This window comes from Haliotis asinina, chromosome 1 (genome assembly GCF_037392515.1).
Source record: "Haliotis asinina isolate JCU_RB_2024 chromosome 1, JCU_Hal_asi_v2, whole genome shotgun sequence".
NCBI lineage: Eukaryota > Metazoa > Mollusca > Gastropoda > Lepetellida > Haliotidae > Haliotis > Haliotis asinina.
Window position 1 is genome coordinate 84,622,014 of NC_090280.1, and position 21,584 is coordinate 84,643,597.

At 42.7% G+C, this 21,584-nt stretch overlaps 2 protein-coding genes across 3 annotated transcripts in view; one reads left to right on the forward strand and one right to left on the reverse strand.

The window, feature by feature from the left end:
* The window catches only part of LOC137298443 (AP-1 complex subunit beta-1-like), a 23,753-nt gene extending 18,289 nt beyond the window's left edge, over positions 1–5,464 (reverse strand). The window contains exons 1-6 of one of the 2 annotated variants that reach the window (XM_067830720.1): positions 5,409–5,464; positions 3,617–3,677; positions 3,259–3,364; positions 2,155–2,290; positions 1,508–1,753; positions 804–928 (exon numbers count right to left, since the gene is read on the reverse strand). In XM_067830720.1, the coding sequence (XP_067686821.1) occupies positions 804–928; positions 1,508–1,753; positions 2,155–2,290; positions 3,259–3,364; positions 3,617–3,653 (650 nt within the window). In that variant the 5' untranslated portion in view covers positions 3,654–3,677; positions 5,409–5,464. Of the gene's footprint in view, positions 1–803; positions 929–1,507; positions 1,754–2,154; positions 2,291–3,258; positions 3,365–3,616; positions 3,678–5,131; positions 5,246–5,408 lie in introns of those variants that run through there. The other variant, XM_067830712.1, reaches the window with a different exon arrangement.
* Positions 5,457–21,058, forward strand: LOC137298474 (peroxisome assembly protein 12-like). Its single transcript, XM_067830757.1, has 8 exons — positions 5,457–5,859; positions 7,617–7,725; positions 8,110–8,213; positions 9,580–9,663; positions 11,493–11,719; positions 13,332–13,503; positions 20,402–20,496; positions 20,618–21,058. The coding sequence occupies exons 1-8, from the start codon at positions 5,737–5,739 to the stop codon at positions 20,733–20,735; spliced, it is 1,032 nt and encodes a 343-aa protein (XP_067686858.1). The 5' UTR covers positions 5,457–5,736; the 3' UTR covers positions 20,736–21,058.
* Positions 21,059–21,584: the final 526 nt, after the last annotated feature.

Below are 21,584 nucleotides of genomic sequence, written 5' to 3' on the forward strand. Positions count from 1 at the left end.
GTGTGAGAGACAAAATGCAAGCACTGTGATTGGCTCATCCTGAGGCCAGTGATGACGTACTATATTGCTAATTGTGCTAAGTATTAATGTGCCATTACAATCATGAAAATGGACAAAATCTGCACTGATTTGATGCCAGAAATGGTCTGAATTTATGGTCCAAACGATACACGTTATTACACAATGAAAATGCTAGGATGCTGATTCGGGAAATATCACCTGTTCTGAAGACATTTTGGTTTTTCATTTAAGACTGCCTGTTCAAACAGACCCAGGCATACTGGTCATATCGCATAAATACATCGGGAGATGAGTACGAGTGCACATGAAATGTGAAGTAGTATGGGATACATAAGAACGATACACGATCCATAGTTTTCCCATTGGTAATAGTTCTCAAGTTTAGTTCCTTGTTCACGTAAGTTTCAGAACTTAGTTGATTGGGTTTTCAGTTACAGTTATTAGACAGCTCGGCACGTTGTTTTCACTGTGCAACATGTTCTGATTCAATCTCTATAACAGTGAATGATTCAGTATCATATTCTGGGTATGATTCAATACCTTTATCAGCCTATAATCATTAAATACCGGTATTGTGTATGATTCAGTATGTTCATTAGGGTATGATACAATATTCCTGTCAGAGTATGACTAACATCTATATAATGTTTTTCAAGGTATGACTTCGAACCAGAACTTGTTTACTTGTGTATTCAAAGACTGACATGGCAACATTTCTAGAATTTGTGATGATTGGTTTTAACATGTTCGAGAAATCAGCCTTCATAAGACTGGGCACTTACTCTGTGCACTCGTTGAGAGCTGTAAGGAGCTTATTGATGGTGCCCGAGTTCATCTCAAGCACTTGCTGAGCCGAGGGTGAGGCATCCAGGATCTCAGAGATTGCTGCCACAGCATTAGCTACAACCTAGCAGAACAACATAAGTCAGTGGGCAGAACAACGTAAGTCAGTGGGCAGAACAACATAAGTCAGTGGGCAGAACATAAAAGTCCTTGTCTGTCTCTTTTACAGGCGTGTAGAAGGGCCATGATTAATGCTTAGTATGCATTATATAACAACAGTCATTACTGCTGAATCACATCTTTTTGTTTGCTTATTGTTTAATGCTACATTCAGTTTGTTGTGAACTTGAGAAGGCACAAGTGCAAGGAAACAGGTGCCATATCAAAAGCCATTATCATTATATTATTCAGCGATATTCCAGCTATATGGTGGTGCTCTGTAAATAATCAAGGCAGGACCAGTTAATCAAGAGCATTAACTGAGCATATAATGATATGTGGTAAGCAAGTCAGCAATGCTGGACACTCAATCCTGTTAATCGCATTTATGACAAGCAGTGGTAAGTCGAACACCAATTCTAACCCAATTCCACGTCTGCTGGATCTATGAAACCAATATGGTATAATTAGCTCCAATAGCAGTTTTGCTCAGACTGCGTATTATAGCTAATATACTATTGAACAATACCCTGCAGTGACCTACCATGGGGTTGGAGTCCGAGAGGAGATCACGGAGAAGGTCAAGGAATCCCTGGTCCTCCACCAGTTGAGCGTTGATGTCATGCAGCTTGGCTACACACACTGCTGCAGTCTTCCTCACATAGGGGTCCTCATCCTTGAGACACTTGCGCAGTGGTTCACACAGGTACTCTGTGATCTTGTCCACCCTGATACACCCCATTGTTCGCACCGCCAGGGCCCGGATCAAAGGGTTCGAGTCCTCACAGTCCTGTTGGACAAAGCAATCAAGTTATTACCTAATACACCTTGTTAGGGAACAATAAAATGCCATCTACAAAGTCAGTGGGTCTGACAACCTCTCTCAAGAGGACAAGATGGTCGGTTGATTGGTTTGTTGGTTGGTCGTTTGCTTGTTCAAAGTGGCACTGAGCAATATTCTAGTTGTATGACGGAAGTCATAAAACAATTGAGTCTGAACCTGACAATCCAGAAATCAGCATCAGCATCACTGCTGTTTACAGTTGGGATACGACGACAAGTTAGTAAGCCTAATTGTCTCTTACGACAAGCATAGGTTACTAAAAGATCAATTTTAACACAGATATTTACAGGTTTCCTACAAAGATTCATACCAAGAAGGGATTACAAATCTGTGGAAGATGTGAGTACCTTAACGAATGTGTTGACAGCCATGATCGCCATGTCGGGCTGACTCTTGGCATAGTTCATCAAGTACAGGTAGACCAGTTTCTTCAGCTCCAGATTGTCAGTCTGCATACAGTTTACCACATCCGGGAACAGAGCACTGAAACATTACTCTCACCATTATCATGTGCCATCTAGGGATACAACATTTCAGTTTCATTCATCGAAAACTGAATCCGATACCTTAGTTTCAATTCTCAATAATCATTACGTTTCGATTCAAAAATTGAATATATTCAAATCATTTCCACACAGCCAGAACGTAAACTTGACATCAACTCAAGCAGTTTCAAGCATTTAAATAATGCAAAATCTTGACTGACACCGGGCTAACTATCCAGTTAGAACTGTTGTTAGCAGACATCGCAAAGTTATTGATGGATTTCTTGATGAAAAAACCGACTCTGTGAGTTAAATGAAATCTGATGTGTTTCCTTGTATGAAGAATCGAATCGACAATGATTGAATCAAGCGTCCAGTACTGAAAATCAAATTGAAGTCTGGGTGAAACATTGCAGCCCTTGTGCGACATGGAAACAGGAAAAAGTTGGACAATCCACTTTGGGGTTAAAGCATTTAATTTCTCTGAACTCCACTCAAGACAACTGAACTTGTGGCTATTCCTATCCCTGTGATCTATCTGTCCATTGAAATACACTGTACCATTGTTTGTATTTCTACACCCACAGATTGTTATGACAACACTGACTGGTGTTAAATGCTGCACTGAGCAATATTTCAGTCATATGACACTACAGTCTTGCACAAATGTATTCAGCACCAGACAGTCCTGTGTTAATAGCAATGGGCACAATAACAAGGAGCTAAGTCAGTGAGTTGGACCACCGGGCCATATAAATGCACTCAGCCCTTGTGAGTCAGAATGATTTTATACCGCTTTTAGCATATTCCAGCAATATCATGGCGGGGAGGCAGCAGAAATGAAATTCAAACACTGTATCCATAGTGGGAATAGAACCCAGGTCATGATGAGAAAACACTAAAACCACTAGGCTACCCTACCGCTTAAGACAGATAGTGGTTACACAAGATTTGTGTGAGACCTACCTGACATCCTTGCCAACGGTCATGCTAGCAATGACCTTCTTTACAGCCTCCTTTTTCTTCTCCTTTTTGTCTGAGTTCAGTTCAGCCTTCAGCTCAAATATCTCACCTATTATACAAGTAACAATGTGAAAACATATCTATCTTCTTTGTAGAAATAGCTGATCTATAGATGGTTCAATGCACTTTTAATGTTACTATGTAATAAAAAAAAGCTAGTTTTGAGAAAATCTACAGAAATCTCACAATATGCTACCTACTGGCAAACAAGGCACTCATACATATGGGTCAATTGTCAGGTCAGTGCTCAACTTTAATTGTTTGCCAGTACATTACCAAAGTGTTTTTCATTTTTTCTTACCTTTTTTGGTGGTTGTAAAATATTTGGAATCAGTCATCTTGGAGGTTTTTCACTTGTACACCTGGAATAGGATGAGAAAATCATCACACCAGGTACATGTGTGTCACCGTCAGAGGTATTCACTTCAGGGAATCAGGAAAACATACTCTTTTAGTGAAGATTCTTCAGAAATAAGTCAAAAAGGAAAAATTTGCTGGCAGTGGTAAAAGAAACACACTGATCGTCTGCTTTGTGAATAATACCCGAAGTCAATTTTCTTGTTTTAACACTCTTAGTTTCGTGTTTAACGGAGCACTCCACAATATTCAAGACATGTGGCAACAGTCAGTAAATAATCAAGTTGGGACCAGACAATCAAGAGATCAACATAATGAGCATTGATCCATGCAATTGGGACACAATGGACATGAGACAACAGGCCTGACCACCTGATACAGTTAGTCACCTCTTACAGCAACCATGTGTCAATGAAGACCAATTCTAACCCAAATCTGCCTTAACAGGGACTCTAAAGGGAGAAGAATTAATTATTTCACGGTTTCAACATATCAATAGTTTGTTGGATGCAGATGGAGAAAAAGGATCATTCTCCAAATAATTCCTCCTGACCTACAAATCAAATTGATATTTATTAAATGTAACAGTTACATACTTGCAACTGTGACTTAATTGGTGAAAAAAACGAGAGAAAACTTTAATGAGTTTTCTGGTACTTCTGCATAATGACTTTTAATTCTAATGTAGTGACTCTGTGAGGTAAAGATAGAGACGCAATTATTGTTGAGGATCGGCAATATATTGGTAGCCATGGATAGAACTGGATCTGAAATTTACCTTTATACAAGTCAAAACTGTCAACAATATTTTTAGGATTTTTATAAATATGAAAATTGTATTTGCGCATATGTTGATATTGTTTTGCATTTTAGAAAAAACCCAAGAATTCTGGATAGTTAAGCACGGTAAAAATAAGCTCTAAGACAGGGATGTATATATATATGGATACATATGTGTTACCACAGACAGTCAGTAAGTGGACAGACACACGTATTGATCCTCACAACCTTTGTGAATACTACATCTCTACTTTCAGTTATACCATAACGTTCTTTTACACACATATGTATTCGTGAGGATGTCTAGTCGTTCGATTACATATAAAAGCTGGGCAGAGGCAGTGTCGGCACATCAAATGTTAGACTGTAAGCATAATTCTGTGTGATGTTATTCACGTTTACGATAAGGAGTTTTCACTTTACAAGCATATAGTTAATTCTCAAAATGTATTAGAAATGTGCCACCGTTTTTAACCACTGCACGTTATATTTTTCGTAATACAAATAAAAGAATGTTAGTAATCAAAGTGTGAAGAATTATGTCTAATAATGGGGGTGTGTCTGACTGATTGAGACCATTTGCGGGTGACAAAAACTGAAATAATGTGATCATTTTAAGATGAAATAGGTCAAAGTCGATGCAGCAACAGCAAATGCACCATCACGGTGAATTACATACCCCAGAAACGACTCTCAAATCTTTGAGGTAAACACACACTTAAAAAATTTACTGACTAAATGTTAATTGTACACGATACCGTCATCAAACCGGAAGTGGACCCACAACAGAGATTCAATAACCGGTTCCGCAATCAGTAAGTCCGCAATGAATAAATAGATATGGATTGAAATCGTGATAAAACTGGTAACTGCAGGCTACATAACATTCATGGAAATATTTCCATGGTCCTAGATATTAATATATGAAAAGGATTCGTCGGATTTTGGAAACTTACCCCCGGCTAAATTTTTCCCCAGAGCGCCTGCGCGTTGACCTTCACTTGAAATTGACCTTTGGCCTAACAGGTGCTGGAAAACGTAGAGTATCGGGTGGGATTTGCATCTTGGTCTTATGTATTGTTTCAAGTATTCATTTGGAAATCCGTTTGCACAATATTGCAAAATGTAGCTACATAGTCAGTGAATAGACAAAGACCACGAGTAGATCGTGACAATATGTATTTTGCATTGATGAGTGTGCAAATGAGTAGCATAATGAAGACAAGCATGTCAGTACTCTCGTAACAGTAGTGTCGGAGACGAATTGGCCGAGGTTCTTTCGTCATGGCTGAGCGTGGCGCACACATCACATCGGCCAGTGTGACAGATCGACCAACGATATTTGAAGTTTTGGCCCAGGAGAGTCTTATGGTGACTGTGAGACCAGCACTGAAGCACGCAATTAGGGTATGGGATTGGTTACCACTTACTTCATCAGCTTGTCATGTGTGGTAGAATGTTGTTGTCATCTTATGCTATCATGCTTGTAGGCATTGGAACATGTAACCATTACCTACACCGTTATAGTCTATTTGGAGACCCGTGAAGGTCCCAGGGTAGAAAAGGCCTTCAGCAACCCATGCTTGCCATAAAAGGTGACTATGCTTGTCGTAAGAGGCGACTAACGGGATCGGGTGGTCAGACCAGCTGACTTGGTTGACACATGTCATCGGTTCCCCACTGCGCAGATCGATGCTCATGTTGTTGATCACTGGATTGTCTGGTCCAGACTTGATTATTTACAGACCGTCGCCATATAGCTGGAATATTGCTAAGTGCGACGTAAAACTAAACTCACCCACTCACCCACTATTTGGCCTAAAACTGGACCAATGAATTACAATATAGCTCGAAAACTAATAAACATTGTTATCAAAACGTCATGTTAATGAATTGCCGTGACAAAGGGTGAAAGAAACCCCCTTTGAACCAGCAAAATATAACACAGACAAGTCGAAAATATTCAATAATATATTGAGCAGACAATAAGCAGGTTACAATGAATCGCAATACAGATTTCTTGTACAGTGCAATTGAGTCACAAGTCGTAAGGTCACTGGCATTACAGAGAGATCAGATAAACTAGATGTAGGTTGTTGGCAAAGTCAGTCGTCTGGTAGAATGTGTCAACCAGTGGTAATGTAGATCTGATGATGTTGCTGACAGGCATTAATAGACAGAGCCAGACAGAACTCCATAATGATTTCGAGATCTTCTGTAACATGTGAAATCTTCTGTAACACAACTACCAGCCTTTATATATACTGCACACAGTCGAGAATATTCCAGCAAAACTTGGTTGTATCAGTATTGAGTAGAACTTTCTCGAACAGGAAGTAAACAGTAGAATGCCAAGGGCAGGTTACAGAAGCCCTGTCAAAAAGGCCTGCAGCTAAAAATATTATTGCCATTGACCATTTACGATGATATAAGTGACCCACAATACACACTCAAAACTGTAAACATTGTGACTAAATGATAACTATCACTCAGTCGTTGATAATTTAAATTACAGAAAGTACGCTCTTGTGACAATCAGTCCAACTCTTTCGCAGAATTTAAGCCCTAAAAATAAAAAAAGTTGTTTAACACACTATAGTTAAAATATTGACAGTTTGCTGTTTGGTCTGAGGGGGGAGTGCAAAGAAAGCTACAGCCGGATGTGCAAGAAAGGATGGAGATGGCATAGTACAGGTTAATGAATCATGCTTCTTGAACACCTGGCAGTCCCTTTCTCTGCATTCCTCCCTCGTAACAAATTGTAAACTGTTTATGAGATGCACTAGATTGTGTTTTACAAGAAACAGGCTCACACAGTTACAATTGTTGCACAACACACAATATCATTCATAAGGAGTTAATGGACGCACCTTCGCAGCTGGTTTCAATTTTAATTTGAAGAATATGGACTTGTCTGATCTGTATGTTAACTTTGTGCAGGTAGAATTTCATATACTCAAGCATACCAGAGGTACATATCTGACCCCTTCAGCATTGTGTACCAAGGCAACTACAGTCAATAGGAAAAAGAAACTAAAATTGAATCTCAATTCTTATAAGTTTTTGATCTAAGGAAAATGTGACACAACATTTCAACATCAGTGTTTCTTCATCCATTGTGTGTTCATGCTCTTGTACAATCTTGTTACATTTTTTAATTGTAGGTAGCTGCAGAAAATCGTCCTGCGTTGTTTGGTTGGCTCTTAAGAAATTATGATGAAATGTACGCTTTCTTAGACTTCATTATTCAGCATTACCATCTACAGAAATACAGTGAGTATTTGTGTGTCATACTGATATATAGCTTTGTTTTAAAGTCAGTTGGGATCTATTAATGAGTTGGTTAAACCCTATTAGTCATTGCATACACAGCTAGTTTGAACAATGTTGAAAATACTTCCATTGGTTGTAGTAATGTAAGTCATACTCAAAAGGGGTGAACAAAATGAGGTCAAACTTGCTGTCTTTGTCATTTAGCTGTGTCAATATACAGATGTTCCTGATATCAACTTCCAAATTGTTTGATGCAGTGCATTGACCACCATCACATAGGTGAAATTCTTGTGTGAGGAAGTACATTTTCATCAGTTAAACATGACTACCAGACGTGTGTCACATTTTTTTTTAATTATATTTTAATACAAAACTGATCTGCAGATGGATCTTTTGCTGAGAACTTCTATGACTTGAAGCGTGTTCCATCTACCGACCCATCTAGTAAATTGTCCCACAGACATCACTGGCTCTCCGTCTTCTTACTGGTAAGTAAAAAGTCTTTGATAACTAAGTTACTAGGTATACTGGCGTTTCCTATTTTCGCAGTACTTACAGATATCGGCTTAGAAAATAATACAAACAGTTCTTTACATTTATAATCACTAGCAGATGAGGTTTGTGCTCTGCACATCATGAAACAGATTAAGACATGGAGGGTGCTTCAGTCAGCTGTACTGAGTTATCTCCCTTTGTCAAACCAGAAGCTTTTCATTATGGGTTCTTTTCTGTTTGCCCTGGTTATGTTTCCAGGTTTGTCAACACTGTCTGAGACCTGCATTATGCCATGATATTCTGTTTTTAACCGTGTTAAACAATTAGCTGTGCAGAGTTATGTCCCTTTGGCAAGCCAGCAGCCTATTATCATAGTTTGTCAGTTTGCCCTTGTTTTGTCAACAGGCTTTCAGCCCACATGAACTTACATGATATTGCTGGAATACTGTTTAACCACACTCATTCTTTGTAAAACTACCTATGAAGATCCATGTTAAAGCTGATCTTCAGCAACCATTGCTTGTCATAAGAGGCGAGTAAATGTTTTCTGATATGCATTACAGAGAATACAACATACTGCATGCCATGTATTTAATTTGGGACACAATATTTTTTCACGTATACTAAGAAAATGTTCACTATTTGTTTGTATATAGTTTAACAAAAAGTCAAGAAGATTTCTTAAATTTGAATCCATTTCGACCAGTGAAGGTCTGGGGCAGACTAGGCCTCCACCAACCCTAATGCTTGCATTAAAAGGAGACAATGCAACTATGCATGTTGTAAGAGGCGACTAACAGGATCGGGTGGTCAGACTCACTGACTTTGTTGACACATGTCCCAATTGCGCAGATTGATGCTCACGTTGTTGGTCACTGGATGGTCGGGTCCAGACTTGATTATGTACAGAACGCTGGAATATGGCTGGAATATTGCTGAATGCAGCGTAAAACTACACTCACTCACTCACTCACTCACTCACTCACTCACTCACCCACCCACCCACCCACCCACTCACTCACTCACTCACTCACTCACTCACTCACTCACTGTATCCAGTTCAGCAAATGCTCTCAGTCAGATAGTCTATGTTTCAAGGTTGTTTGGTTAGTTGGTTCCAGCTATATGCTGGCAGTCTGTAAATATTCGGGTCTGGACCAGACTAACAAGTGATCTGGGAACTGGGAATAGCAACTGGGAACTAATGATGTCTCAGCCAAGTCAGTGACTACACATTTTTTATTGCTTTGCTGGCAACATTCTCCAACTTACATTTCCATGCAAATAGTCAACATGCTCAATAAACCCCACAATTCTGAAAGGGAAAATGTTTGTAGCCTACTGTTCACTGTATTTCAGGTTGCAGTGCCATACATCAAGACTAAGCTAGACCAGCTGTTTGAAGATCTGCGTCACAAGTATGGAACTGATAGGCGATCTCAGGTGTGTACTCCAGTTCACAGCTGACGAGTTAAAAAAGCTACATAGGTGTTCCGTGAGGGATTCGTATCCAGACCATCATCAGTGCTCACTGAAGGGGGTGGGGTGGGGGGTTGTGTGTTCACAGAATCACACACAGGCAAACTGTTGCGCAAATGGGTTTGCACGGCATAGAGAAAATTACATGCGAGCGAAGAAGACTGGTCATTTTCAAAGGTTAGCAATGTACTTTCCTCGCTTCGGTTCAAGAAATATTTTTCATGCCAAATTAAAATATCGCCACCATCAAAGGTATACACCCATTTCTTCACTTGGTTGTGCTCGCACATTTTCAACCCCATGTTGAACGATTGCTCACGGGAAATATTTTTAAGCAACATTTTAAAAGCAGCTCATATATCAGACCGTGCTTTGCCTCCATTCCCCCTTCCAGCTTCCAGTTCAACAGAGTGAAGGAAAGGTGGGTATTATTCCATATGGAATACTTACAGTTACCTCCCTTGCTTCATTCACCCATTACGCCAGAAGTGTTTTTATGTAGAATAAATGTTACGAAAATCTGACAATACCGACGACAGATAGGACAAATAAAGCCCAACAGGTTCGTGATAAAATTAAGCAATATGGTATTTCTCTTAAATTTCTGCTTATTCTTGTTTCATCACTTTGTTCAACCGGAAGCTGGTAGGGGTAATGGAGGCGAAGAACGATCTGAATACTACGAGTGGCGTTTAAAGTGTTAAATAAAACATATCTCACGTGAGTATTTATAAAACATGGGGTAGGGCACAACCAAGTGAGGAAATGGGAGTGTACCTTTGATGGTGGCGATAATCTATTTTGACATGAAAAATATTTCTGAACCAAGGGAGGTACGTTGCCAAACTTTGCTCGCTTCGCTCACATATAACAAGACTTCTCATATTCTCTATGCTGTGCAACCCCATTTGCACTACAGTTTGCCTGTGGTTCACAAGTCATGCTGAAGACCTGGGTTCGATTCCCCACATGATTACAACGTGTGGAACCCCAATATTGCTTTAATGTGACTGTAAGTGGTGTAAAACTAAACTTATTTAGACACTTAGACACAAAGACAAAACTTGATTACCTTAAAAGAATTTGTTTTGTAACACAGAACTTGAGAGAAAATAAACAAGTGAATAACAGCATTAACAATTATAAAATATGAAACTGCTAAAAACATAAAAGAGATATATGCTTAAAAAAAAGAAAAATTAATGAATAAGATGATAACTGGACAATCAGCATTTGTTTAAAATTGCAGTACTTTGACGTACAAAAGATGTTCAAGCTCTTTTAGTCTTGGCGATTGGTACTCTTGATTTAGAAAATGTGTCGGGTCATCATTGATTTTCAGACATTGAAAGTACTTGATGCTCAAAAACAAGTCAAAACATATTGAAAGTGACCCTGGCTATTTTACTTGCTGTATTCACAATTTTTTTAAGTTTTGATTTGTTTTTGACTGAAAAAGATTCAAACCAGCACTGAGAAGAAAAAGTGAGTATACTTTGAATGAGACTGGTATAAAACAACAGCATAACAGATTGGGAAACATTAAAAGATCGCAGTTTGCTTCTGGTGAGTTAGTTCTGAAGGCACTCACTCACTCGCTCACTTACTCACGGGATGGAATGTCACAACCAAAACACACAGGTATTGGTGGCTGGAAACTGTATTCTTACCCGATATCTATACAGGTCACTCATGCTATCAACCTCTGGTTTGACTGTTTTAGATTCAGTTACAGACAGCTTGCAGACCTGTTTTGATGTCAGAATATCATTTACTCACATATTTTCTTCCAGATTAGAAGGCCTGGTGGCCAGGTTATCAGGGCATTCCTGTCGATGTATCCATATGTTCATATGACCTGGGAAGGAACATGCTTGCTGTACCAGGTGAGCTACATGCTGGGTAAAGGGGCATGGCATTCCCCCTTCCTACACCTGTCTGGCACTCGTCTGCAACACCTTGATGAATTTGACCTTGATGGGAGTGTGGGGAAAGTCACCACCGACTGGAGCAAGGCTAGGTAGGTCTAGTTGCAGGTCGAAGGATTCTGTTTTCTTTTTGAAAAGGTGATGTTCCTGAAAATGAGGGTATTATAACATCAAGGTTATTTGTCCCCACATGACTTTAACCCACAAACCAGATAAGGACTATATCGGCGTTTGTACAGATATGACGTAGCAGTTGTGCACCACAGCAATGGTTTACGGTCTTAGAATCATTTACGAACATGTTTATCCGAAAAAGTATTGCTTCATTGTTTATTGACCTGTTTACACAAGAATAGCAATGTTGTGGTACATATATGAAACGAAACATGATATTACTTTCATGCCATTAAATTCCATTCAGTACTCTAACATTTCCCAATACTTTTACATTGAAAAAAAATAAGGCATACATACTCCTCGTGTTGAAAAATTTTCTGTGACCCTGTAAAACCTTTGTGTCCCCTTTGCAACCTTAGAGAGTACATATGTTTCAGTGTTGGGGATGGTGATGCTGACCATTATCTTGCTTCCTAAAATGTCATTACATGAGCTGTGGATCATTAATCAGTTATCAATATTATTTGTGTTATCATGCCATTTGCACGTCTAAAATCAGAACGGCACAGTTAAATTCTTACCTGCATGCCCTTCCGTCACACTTGATTTGTTAGCGATAGTGCACTTGCTATCATTAATCAGTGGTCGCGGTAGGTTTTGTACAAGTGCATACAGAAATAAAATTATAAATATGTAGTCCAAATCTTTTGTGTGTGAAATTTTCAGTACAATCCTGAATCATGTTAAAATTTATTGTTTGTCTATATGTTGCAGTTTTAAGGTACTTTTAAGAATAATATAGATCTGAATCTATGTATCCAAAACATGCGCAAAGTATTTTATTGGATGGTTTTATTATTCTTTTGCATGAAAAACGCATTTTTCTGTGCTAATGTGACCACTGTTAATGATTTACAGTGAATGTCAAAACTAATTGTGAAATTTCTTTCTTGGAAAATGTCAATGTAAGCATTGTTTGGACGGGGTCATTTTTGTGATTACTATGCATGTCCAAATTGTATTATAGGTTATCTCAGGAGCAGATGATATGCGAGAATGAGAGATTCATGTTCGATAGTCATGATTCAAATCTTTTTTAATTGTTTCTAATCGTGAAACAGAAGATTTTTGAAAAATTCATAAACTTCAAATTTAATGCAACATAACAGTGACTCATGTTAGATAGACATGAATGACTATTGATGGGACAGCAGCAGATATAATAAAAACTCCGAAATTTCAAATATATCAGAAGTAGAAAGAAGTTTGGTAGATGAAATAGAAAGTTTGTTGGGTAATAGAACTGACAGCATTGTCAGCCGCAGTAAAAAAAGTAGATTACCAAGAACTGTCACAGTGGATGACACCAGAAATAGGCTTCACACATTGCGGCCATGTGGAGAATCGAACACAGGTCTTCAGCATGACTAGCAAATGCTTTAACCACTAGGCTACCCCCAGGATCTTATGTCATCTGCAGGTGAATGAGCATAACGACTTGAGGGGCTAAATAGGTTTTGTCCAGTTATCAAAAGCAGTGATGATATTCAGCAGTTTGATTAATGGCTGGCTATCACTTTGTTCCAGTCTGTTTGGGAAGCTGATTCTGGCGATGAAGATGGGTGGAGGAGCAACAGCGATGGTGTTGTCGTCGGGGTTGTCGGTGGGAATGTTTTTCTTACAGTTCCTGGACTGGTGGTATGCAAGTGACAGTAAAGCTGCCTCCCTCACAGCGATGCCCATTCCTGATCCTCCTGGGGTGAGTAATGCTGTGTGTCCCTGTGTGTACCTGTGAAGATCTGTGTCATAATTGGTTTTTCACATCCCATGCATGTCATAGTAGGCGACTAAAGGGATCTGGTGGTCAGGCTTGGACACTTGTCATTGTATCCAAGTTGTTTGGATCAATACCCATGCTGTTTATCACTTGATTATCTTGTCCAGACTTGATATTTACAGCCACGATATGTCTGGAATATTGCTGAGTGTTGCGTAAAACTAAACTCACTCACACACTCATATCCCCTTACAAAACATAATAAAGATTTAATATAACTTTCAGGTTAGGGGAATTAATAATAACAACGAACACTGATAGAAATCAAGTTTTTGTTCATTATGTAAGAAATTCATCTGTTTATGATGTATTGAAGATCATTCATAATTAATATGTTTTTGGGGGTTGTTTTTGGTTGGGATGGGGGTGTCACCTATATTATTCTGGGTCATGAATTTTGTACATAGTTACTAGTGGGTCGTCAGTTTTGTACAAAATTATGTTTTAAAAAATAAGGTCAAAATATTATGGGAAGGGGGGTGTCGTTGATATTGTGCATGACATGCAAGAGTAGGGGCATTCAGTTTATGCATGCATCTCCTATTCATAATTTTACTCTATACATGCTTCTCCATAAAATCATCATTACACCCCCTATTCATATTCTTTTTCAGAAGTCCTCCTTGGGGTACATATATAGCATTAAAATGTCCATTTAAAAATGCCTACGACAGTTGTAACAATATTGAATAAATATTTTACAAAACAAAAAACTCGTTTTTGTCTTGTGAGACCACCCCTACAGGGCCCCCACCCGGGCCCCTTAACAGCCAAGAGCAGGCAACTCTCGCCGTGTACCTCATACCTCACTTTTCATGCTGTCATCATTGAGGACAGTCGTCCATCAGCAAGCTCTCATATTTAGAGAACCTACGAATTGAAGAGAAATGAGTGAGAAAGCTACGAAAACTGTATGTATGGTTCCTTTTTAACGCACGGGCGGTATTAGGAATGCATATTTCACTCTTTTTCATTCATGAAATGTTGTAACTTTCCGTGGCTACCGTGGTCTTCAGCCATGTGGCTGACAAGATGGCGGGCGGCACGTACCTGGTGGTTATTTCTTCTGCCTATTCTTTTAGGTGGTTTTAAATACAAACCGGATATTTGTATGGTTTTCTACCTTTCTTTTCCATGATAAAGAAATCCTTATATGCTATTGTATGTTTTCATAAATAGCTTTCTTATTATTTAACGGTTAAATATCGCCAGTGAGTATTATTGTTTCTGTTAAATACTCATGTGTTTATTGGATTAACGGGCCTTGCTATTAATCATAGCACGGTTCGGTTTTTTCCAGTTCAAGGGGTGTGCTACTTGTAACGCAAAACTCCCCCCGAGGGATAAGCATATTCTGTGCCTGCGTTGCTTGGCGGAGGAAGCTCACGACGAGCAAGGATGCACCGTATGTCAGGACTTTTCCCCCAGGGCTCAAAAATCCCGTCATGCAGACTTGATCTTTTATAGATCTTTGATCCAGGCGGGGGGGGGGGATATTTGGGCTCGGGAGCCGCCTTAAAAAAAAACCAAAAAAGATATTAAGAAGGCGTCTTCGGCTTCAGTCTTGGGGGGGGATACGGCAAAACCAGCGAAGGGTACTTTGGCTCCACCTCCAGCGGTGGCTTCTACCTCCGGAGCACCTCCCACTGAACCCTCGCAACCGTTAACATTTGATTTACTTTCGTCTTTGTTACAGCAGCAAATGGCGTCGGTGCATACCCTGATTTCGGACGCGATGTCCGGTCTCCGTCAGGGGACTTCCATTAAGGGTGCGCAGGAACCGACTTTAGAGTCGGTTGCCAGCCACTCCGAGGTTGCCAGTGTTGGTCATGGGACCATACCTATGTTGGGAGCGTTGCCGGCGATCCGCCACCCAGATTCAGTCTCGGGCGTCGGGTCTATGGCGTCGGGCCGCTCGGCTCTGCTCGGGCCTCTCTCTCTTTCGGATGTTCCCTCGACCGATCCCCCGGAGCTATCCTTAGATGACAGATCTGAGGTGTCACTCATGGGGGATCGCGCCGAGGAGATAATGGAGGAGGGGGAGGACCGGGGTGGGCCGAGTGAGTTTTCGTTTTCGCTCGGCGCCTAGCTGAGGCAGGTACGGGAGCGTATCGCTTCTGTCCTGCCGCAGGTCGTGGTTGCTTCGGCGACACCTGACCCCAAGGAATTCCGACTGCCGGGTGAGGCTTTTGCCCCAGCCAATGTGGTGGATTCTCGGTTGCGCATCCTCCCTTCTATATTGTCAGAAGTGATTAACCCTCTTTTAACGGGAGCGCGGTCACGCTTCGATTTGCCGGAGCTAGACCGATGTTACCTTATGGGTGATCTTGACTTGTATAACCCTCCAGTGGTCGACGACTGTATCTATGCATCGGTCGCCCTGGGGGGTTCCTCTGGCAGCTCCTTAGCTTCGGCTAAGCAAGGACGCCGCCTGCCTCCGTTCACCTCTAACGTTACTGCCCTCAAATCGGCTTATAGGTCGTTTGAGGAGCAGTACCGAAATGCAGCTCAATGCCTTAAAGTCACAATACACGCAGCATATACTTCGGTATTGCAGTGTCGGCTTGTTGATGGCGGCGGTGTTGAGGAGGAGTGTGTTTCCCCTACGCTCGCTCAACAGCTTACGGAGGTGCAGTCACATCTGGCGCGGGACTCGATCAGGTCCTCGGCGTGTCAGATGATGTCTGCAGTTATGGGCCTCCGTAGACTGTGGCTGTCCGTGGCACGGTATTCGCCGGCCACTCAACAAGCGCTACTTTCACTGCCATTCCGGATGGGATCTACTCTCTTCCCGGGAGCGGCATCAGTAGTCCGGGAGGCCGCGGAGGCTGTGTCTACATTCAAGGAGTCTAAACCCTTGTTAGAACAGCCTCACACTTCTCGTGCGCGTCCCCCGGTGCTTTCCTCCGCTTATCCTTCGGCTCCGGCCAAGGACTCTGCTAAGTGGGCACAGCCCTTGCAGGCGCGGAAGGGTAAGGGTAAGGGTAGGGGCAAGGGCAAGGCTGCGGCGCCCCAGCATCCTTTTCCGAGGAAAGGGAAGTCGGCCCCGGCTTCCCAGTGAGTCATCCTCCGGAGCCCTTGCAAGTGAACCCGAATCAAGCAGTCGGAGCACTGCCGACGTCGGGCATTCATTGCCTTCTGCCAAACCTTCCTGTGGGTGGCCGCCTTTCCCACTTCCTGTCGGATTGGGAAAAGGTAACCTCCAACCCCTGGGTCCTATCCACACTCAGGGACGGCCACTTACCACTATGGAAGAGAGACCCGCCTCCCTTTTCCGGAATTCGGCACACTCCTGTGCCGGTAGTTCCGGAGAAAGCCGAGGTTCTCCGCGCCGAGGTTCAGTCTTTACTGGACAAGGCGGCCATCGAGGTGGTTCCAGGGGGCCAGGAACAAGAGGGATTTTACTCCACTTATTTCTTGGTCACCAAAAAGGACGGAGGGTTCAGACCGATTCTCAATCTCAAACGGCTGAACACTATGCTGCAGGTACCGTCATTCAAGATGGAGACACTACGGTCAGTGATCTCATCTGTAGAAAGAGGCGACTGGCTTACGTCCATCGACCTCAAGGATGCGTACCTGCATGTTCCGATGCATCCCGAGTTCAGGAAGTACCTGCGGTTCTCCTTCGACGGGGTATGCTATCAGTTTCGGGTGCTTCCCTTCGGCATTGCTACGGCTCCGAGGGTATTCACCAAGCTTATGTTAATCCCAGAGCAAGTGGCCAGGTCACAGGGCAGGTGTTGTCACCCGTACCTGGACGATTGGCTTATACAAGCACTTGCCGCTCACTTGAGTCGAGACGCAACATTCGCCATAATGTGTATTCTCACCAGGTTGGGCTGGATTATCAATCTCAAGAAGTCAGACCTAGTTCCTACACAGGATCTGATCTTCTTAGGCGCACGGTTCGACACGGCGAGAGGCATAGTCTCCCTGTCGCCGGATCGGATCTCCAAAGTTCAGAGAGTTGTTATGCAATTCCTCGAGTCCCCCTCGGCTTCGGCTCGGGTTTGGCTCCAGTTGCTAGGCAACATGGCAGCGATGGTGGACGTTGTTTGGAGGGCGCGGTTGAGGATGTGACCCATTCAGTACGCCTTGGCGCGAATGTGGTCCCACGGCAGGAGTTACGAGATGATTCTCCTCACTCCGGAGTGGCTCCTTCCTCATTTACGGTGGTGGACAGTGGTAGGGAATCTATCCAGGGGGTTACCCCTGGACGCTCCCTCACCAACCCTTTCAATTCAGACGGACGCTTCCCTCACAGGGTGGGGTGGCGTGCTGGGCGCCCATTCAGTTTCGGGCCTATGGTTACGGCTCGAAACGCACCTGCACATCAATGTGCTCGAATTGAGAGCTGTCCGGCTAGTGTTCCAACACTTTCGGGAGACGGTTCGAGGCTGTGTGGTACGTCTAGAGATGGACAACCAGACGGCAATGACCTATATCCTGAAACAGGGCGGTACGGTTTCTCCGTCCCTCCTAGAGGAGGCGTGGCACTTTCTACAGTGGTGCGACCGGTTCAATGTTCGGGTGCGTCCCGTGTATCTCCCCGGGGTGGACAATGTTCGAGCAGACGCGCTCTCTCGACGTGTCCTAGCTCCTCACGAGTGGATGTTGCATCGGGAGATATTCGGGATTATCTCCCGGTTGTTCGGATCGTTCCAGGTGGATCTGTTTGCCTCTGGGGGGACGAACCAGATTCCGGTGTTTTGTTCTCGGATACCGGATCCGAGAGCCATCGCTCAGGACGCTTTCCAGCTCAATTGGACGGACAGGGTATTGTGGGCGTTCCCACCTCTGCCGCTGATTCCCAGGGTCCTCTCGCAGCTTGCCACCCAACCAGCTCGACTGTTAGTGCTTCTTGCTCCTCTTTGGTCGTCTCAAAGCTGGTTTCCGGTAATGATGATTGCCTCCTGTCCTTTTACCCTTTCGACCGGACTTACTATCCCAGAACGGAGCGCCACACCCGAATCCCAGGATTCAGTGGGTGGCCTGGCCACTGTCAGGAATCGCCTCCAAGCGAGCGGAATTTCTGCACCAGTTGCAGACACAATTCTGGCTTCGCGGTGGGATTCGACAAACGTTCAATATGAGGATAGATGGGCCTGTTATGCGCGCTGGTGTGTCAACAGGGGGATTCTTGATCCCTTTTCTTCAACTCTAGTTGAAGTACTGGAATTTTTGCAGTCCCGGTTAGAGTCAGGCCTAGCCCCCTCTACTATCCGGGGCTATTCCACGGCCATTTCGGCATTCCATATTCCTGTTGACGGTGCTCTCTTGGGCTTTCTCTCCAGCTGTTAACGTGGAAGGCTGCCTTTCTTGTGGCGGTAACGTCTGGCAGGCGGGTAGGTGACATTCATGCAATGTCAGCGGATCCTGCTTTGACCGTCTTTCACAAAGACAGGGTCAGTATTAGACTGCCGGATTCTTACCGTCCTAAGATCGCAGGCGCTTTTCATGTTACAGCGCCTATCGAGCTCCCTAAGCTCATGCAGCCTCCCTCGCCCGGTACCTCTCTTCGACGTGCTCACGTCTTAGATGTCCGTAAGACCCTTAGGGCTTATATCAAACGAACTGCTGATATCCGAAAAGATAACCAGTTGTTTTGTTGTTATGGCGGGGGAAGAGCTGGTCTGCCGGCGAACAAGCAAACCATATCTAGGTGGCTTGTCTCTGCCATTTGTATGGCATATACTCATAAAGGGTTACCTATCCCTAATGGGTTAAAGGCTCATTCTGTTAGGGCAGTGGCTACGTCACAGGCTTATGCCGCGGCTCTGCCCATTGAGGAGATCTGCTCTGCGGCTATTTGGAGCCGACCGAGCACGTTTATCCGTCACTACCAACTGGACAAACATTCACGGGAACGTGCTCGGTTTGGCCATACAGTTCTCACCAGTGGGCAGAGTCGTGATTCCCCTAGCTGAATGGGCGTCTGAGATCTCGACTTTGTTTATCATGAAATGTTCCTGGTGGTGGGTTTTTCACGAAACATTTCTTGTTATATTGGTGACGGATATCCCCTGGTGGTGGTGTTTTTATATATAAAAAAAAAAAACACACAAAGAGAAACTACCTATAGACGGTTTTTTCACTATTAGCGTCGACATACGCTCATATTTACCCTTGCACTGTTATTCCCGGCACTACTTCGCTGGTTTGGGGGAATATTTACAGTGAATGGCATGAGGTGTGGTCATATGTCCATCACCTTTGCTGGGTTATTGTCGATTGGCTCTTTCGGCCCTATGTTGCCACGCCCCCGCCTGATTGACATCAGCGGCTTGGTGATTGGGTAAGTGTATTTCTCTATCTCTCGCAGCTTCGGCAGTGTATGAGAGTGTGTGTAGGGTACACATCAGCAGACAGAATGCCGCTCCCGACTCAAGTTCGTTGGGAGTCTGTCTTATGCTATATATGTACCCCAAGGAGGACTTCTTCTGAAAAAGAATTATACAAACCTGTAGAGGTTATGAATTCTTTGAAGAATGTCCTCCTTGGGGTACGGCCACCCGCCTCCCCACATTCTGTCTGACAATCTCAGCATGAAAAGTGAGGTATGAGGTACACGGCGAGAGTTGCCTGCTCTTGGCTGTTAAGGGGCCCGGGTGGGGGCCATGTAGGGGTGGTCTCACAAGACAAAAAAATATTTAAAATATTTATTCAATATTGTTACAACTGTCGTAGGCATTTTTAAATGGACATTTTAATGCTATATATGTACCCCAAGGAGGACATTCTTCAAAGAATTCATAACCTCTACAGGTTTGTATAAATTTATGGATGGTCCCTTACTGATCTGATTTTGCGGTTTTAGGGTGATCGCAGTGTGGATGGTAGGGGGTTATCTCCCTTTGTGTGCCCAATCTGTGGAAGAGCCCGAACCAACGACACGGCCTTGTCTGTATCAGGGTGGGTAATGTCAGTGTAATTTCTTTTATTGTCTTAGAAATGATAAAATGTAATTTCAGTGAAATTTATCCCTTTTCAAATTCTCAAGGGTCAGTTCAGTTGTTTTTATTTCTATTTCCAGATATGTGTTTTGCTACCCATGTATCCATGGTTATGTGAAACATCATGGCCAGTGCCCAGTGACCCAGTTCCCTGCCACACCTGACCACCTGATCAAGATCTTTGTGCAGGACTCCTGACTGTCTGGTCAGTGTGAGGCTGTGTGTGAGTGTGCCCGTGCGTATGCATGTGTGAACAACCTGCAAGAGATTGTGAATAGTAAAAGAAATGAGAGGTCAGTACCACTTCCTATGTATGTTAAAGTAACAATTTTTGCACATCTGCTACAATATTTTTCGCCTGTTTTATATACACTTGGGCATATGCACTCACCTTAGCTTCCTATGGATGCATTAAAGACTTATTATCCCTTACAGCTTGCCTGAAATTGATATTATGCCTTTTAATGGCCTTGATTGTTCCCATCAGAATTTTCTTACAGATAAAGACAACTGTTTGAAGAGAGTTCTCAAATCATTGTAATCAACACCTGTGAGAACTATCGATCTCTGTGTTCTAACCCTGACCCGTCAAGCAGACGGAAAGCTAGCACTGATTCTGGAAGTGTCATATTAAGGTTCTTAGTTTTGTTACAAATTTTTCAAATTCTGAAATACAAGTTTCCATGGCCATTTGAATCTATCAGAGTCACCATATACCTCATACATTGCCATGGTTTCTTGTAGATTTCATCCATGAACACAAGAAGTAATTGCCTGTTGCTATTTCCTTTCACTTGACACTTTATCAGTGGCTGAAGCTGCCTCTAATAGCCTGTCTTCAAGTTTCAACTTCTTTTGGAGGTACTTGCCACAACTGATGTATGCCTCCTTGGCATTTTCTTGAAACACATTCACTTTTGCATGCTTGTGAGATTCCTTCATTATGGCTGATGTACTCTAGCCATAAAAGATGTCTTTCTGTCGCAACTCATTCTTCTCAATATCCACACCTTTCAGATTGGTTGTTTTCCCAATTGCTTACGGCAA

Bases quoted from the DNA above. Each gene is read 5' to 3' on its own strand.
- LOC137298474 (XM_067830757.1), top strand. From the start codon at position 5,737: ATGGCTGAGCGTGGCGCACACATCACATCGGCCAGTGTGACAGATCGA. The intron at 8,214-9,579 runs GTAAGTAAAAAG...ACTGTATTTCAG, and splicing joins GGCTCTCCGTCTTCTTACTG to GTTGCAGTGCCATACATCAA. The intron at 9,664-11,492 runs GTGTGTACTCCA...ATTTTCTTCCAG, and splicing joins GAACTGATAGGCGATCTCAG to ATTAGAAGGCCTGGTGGCCA.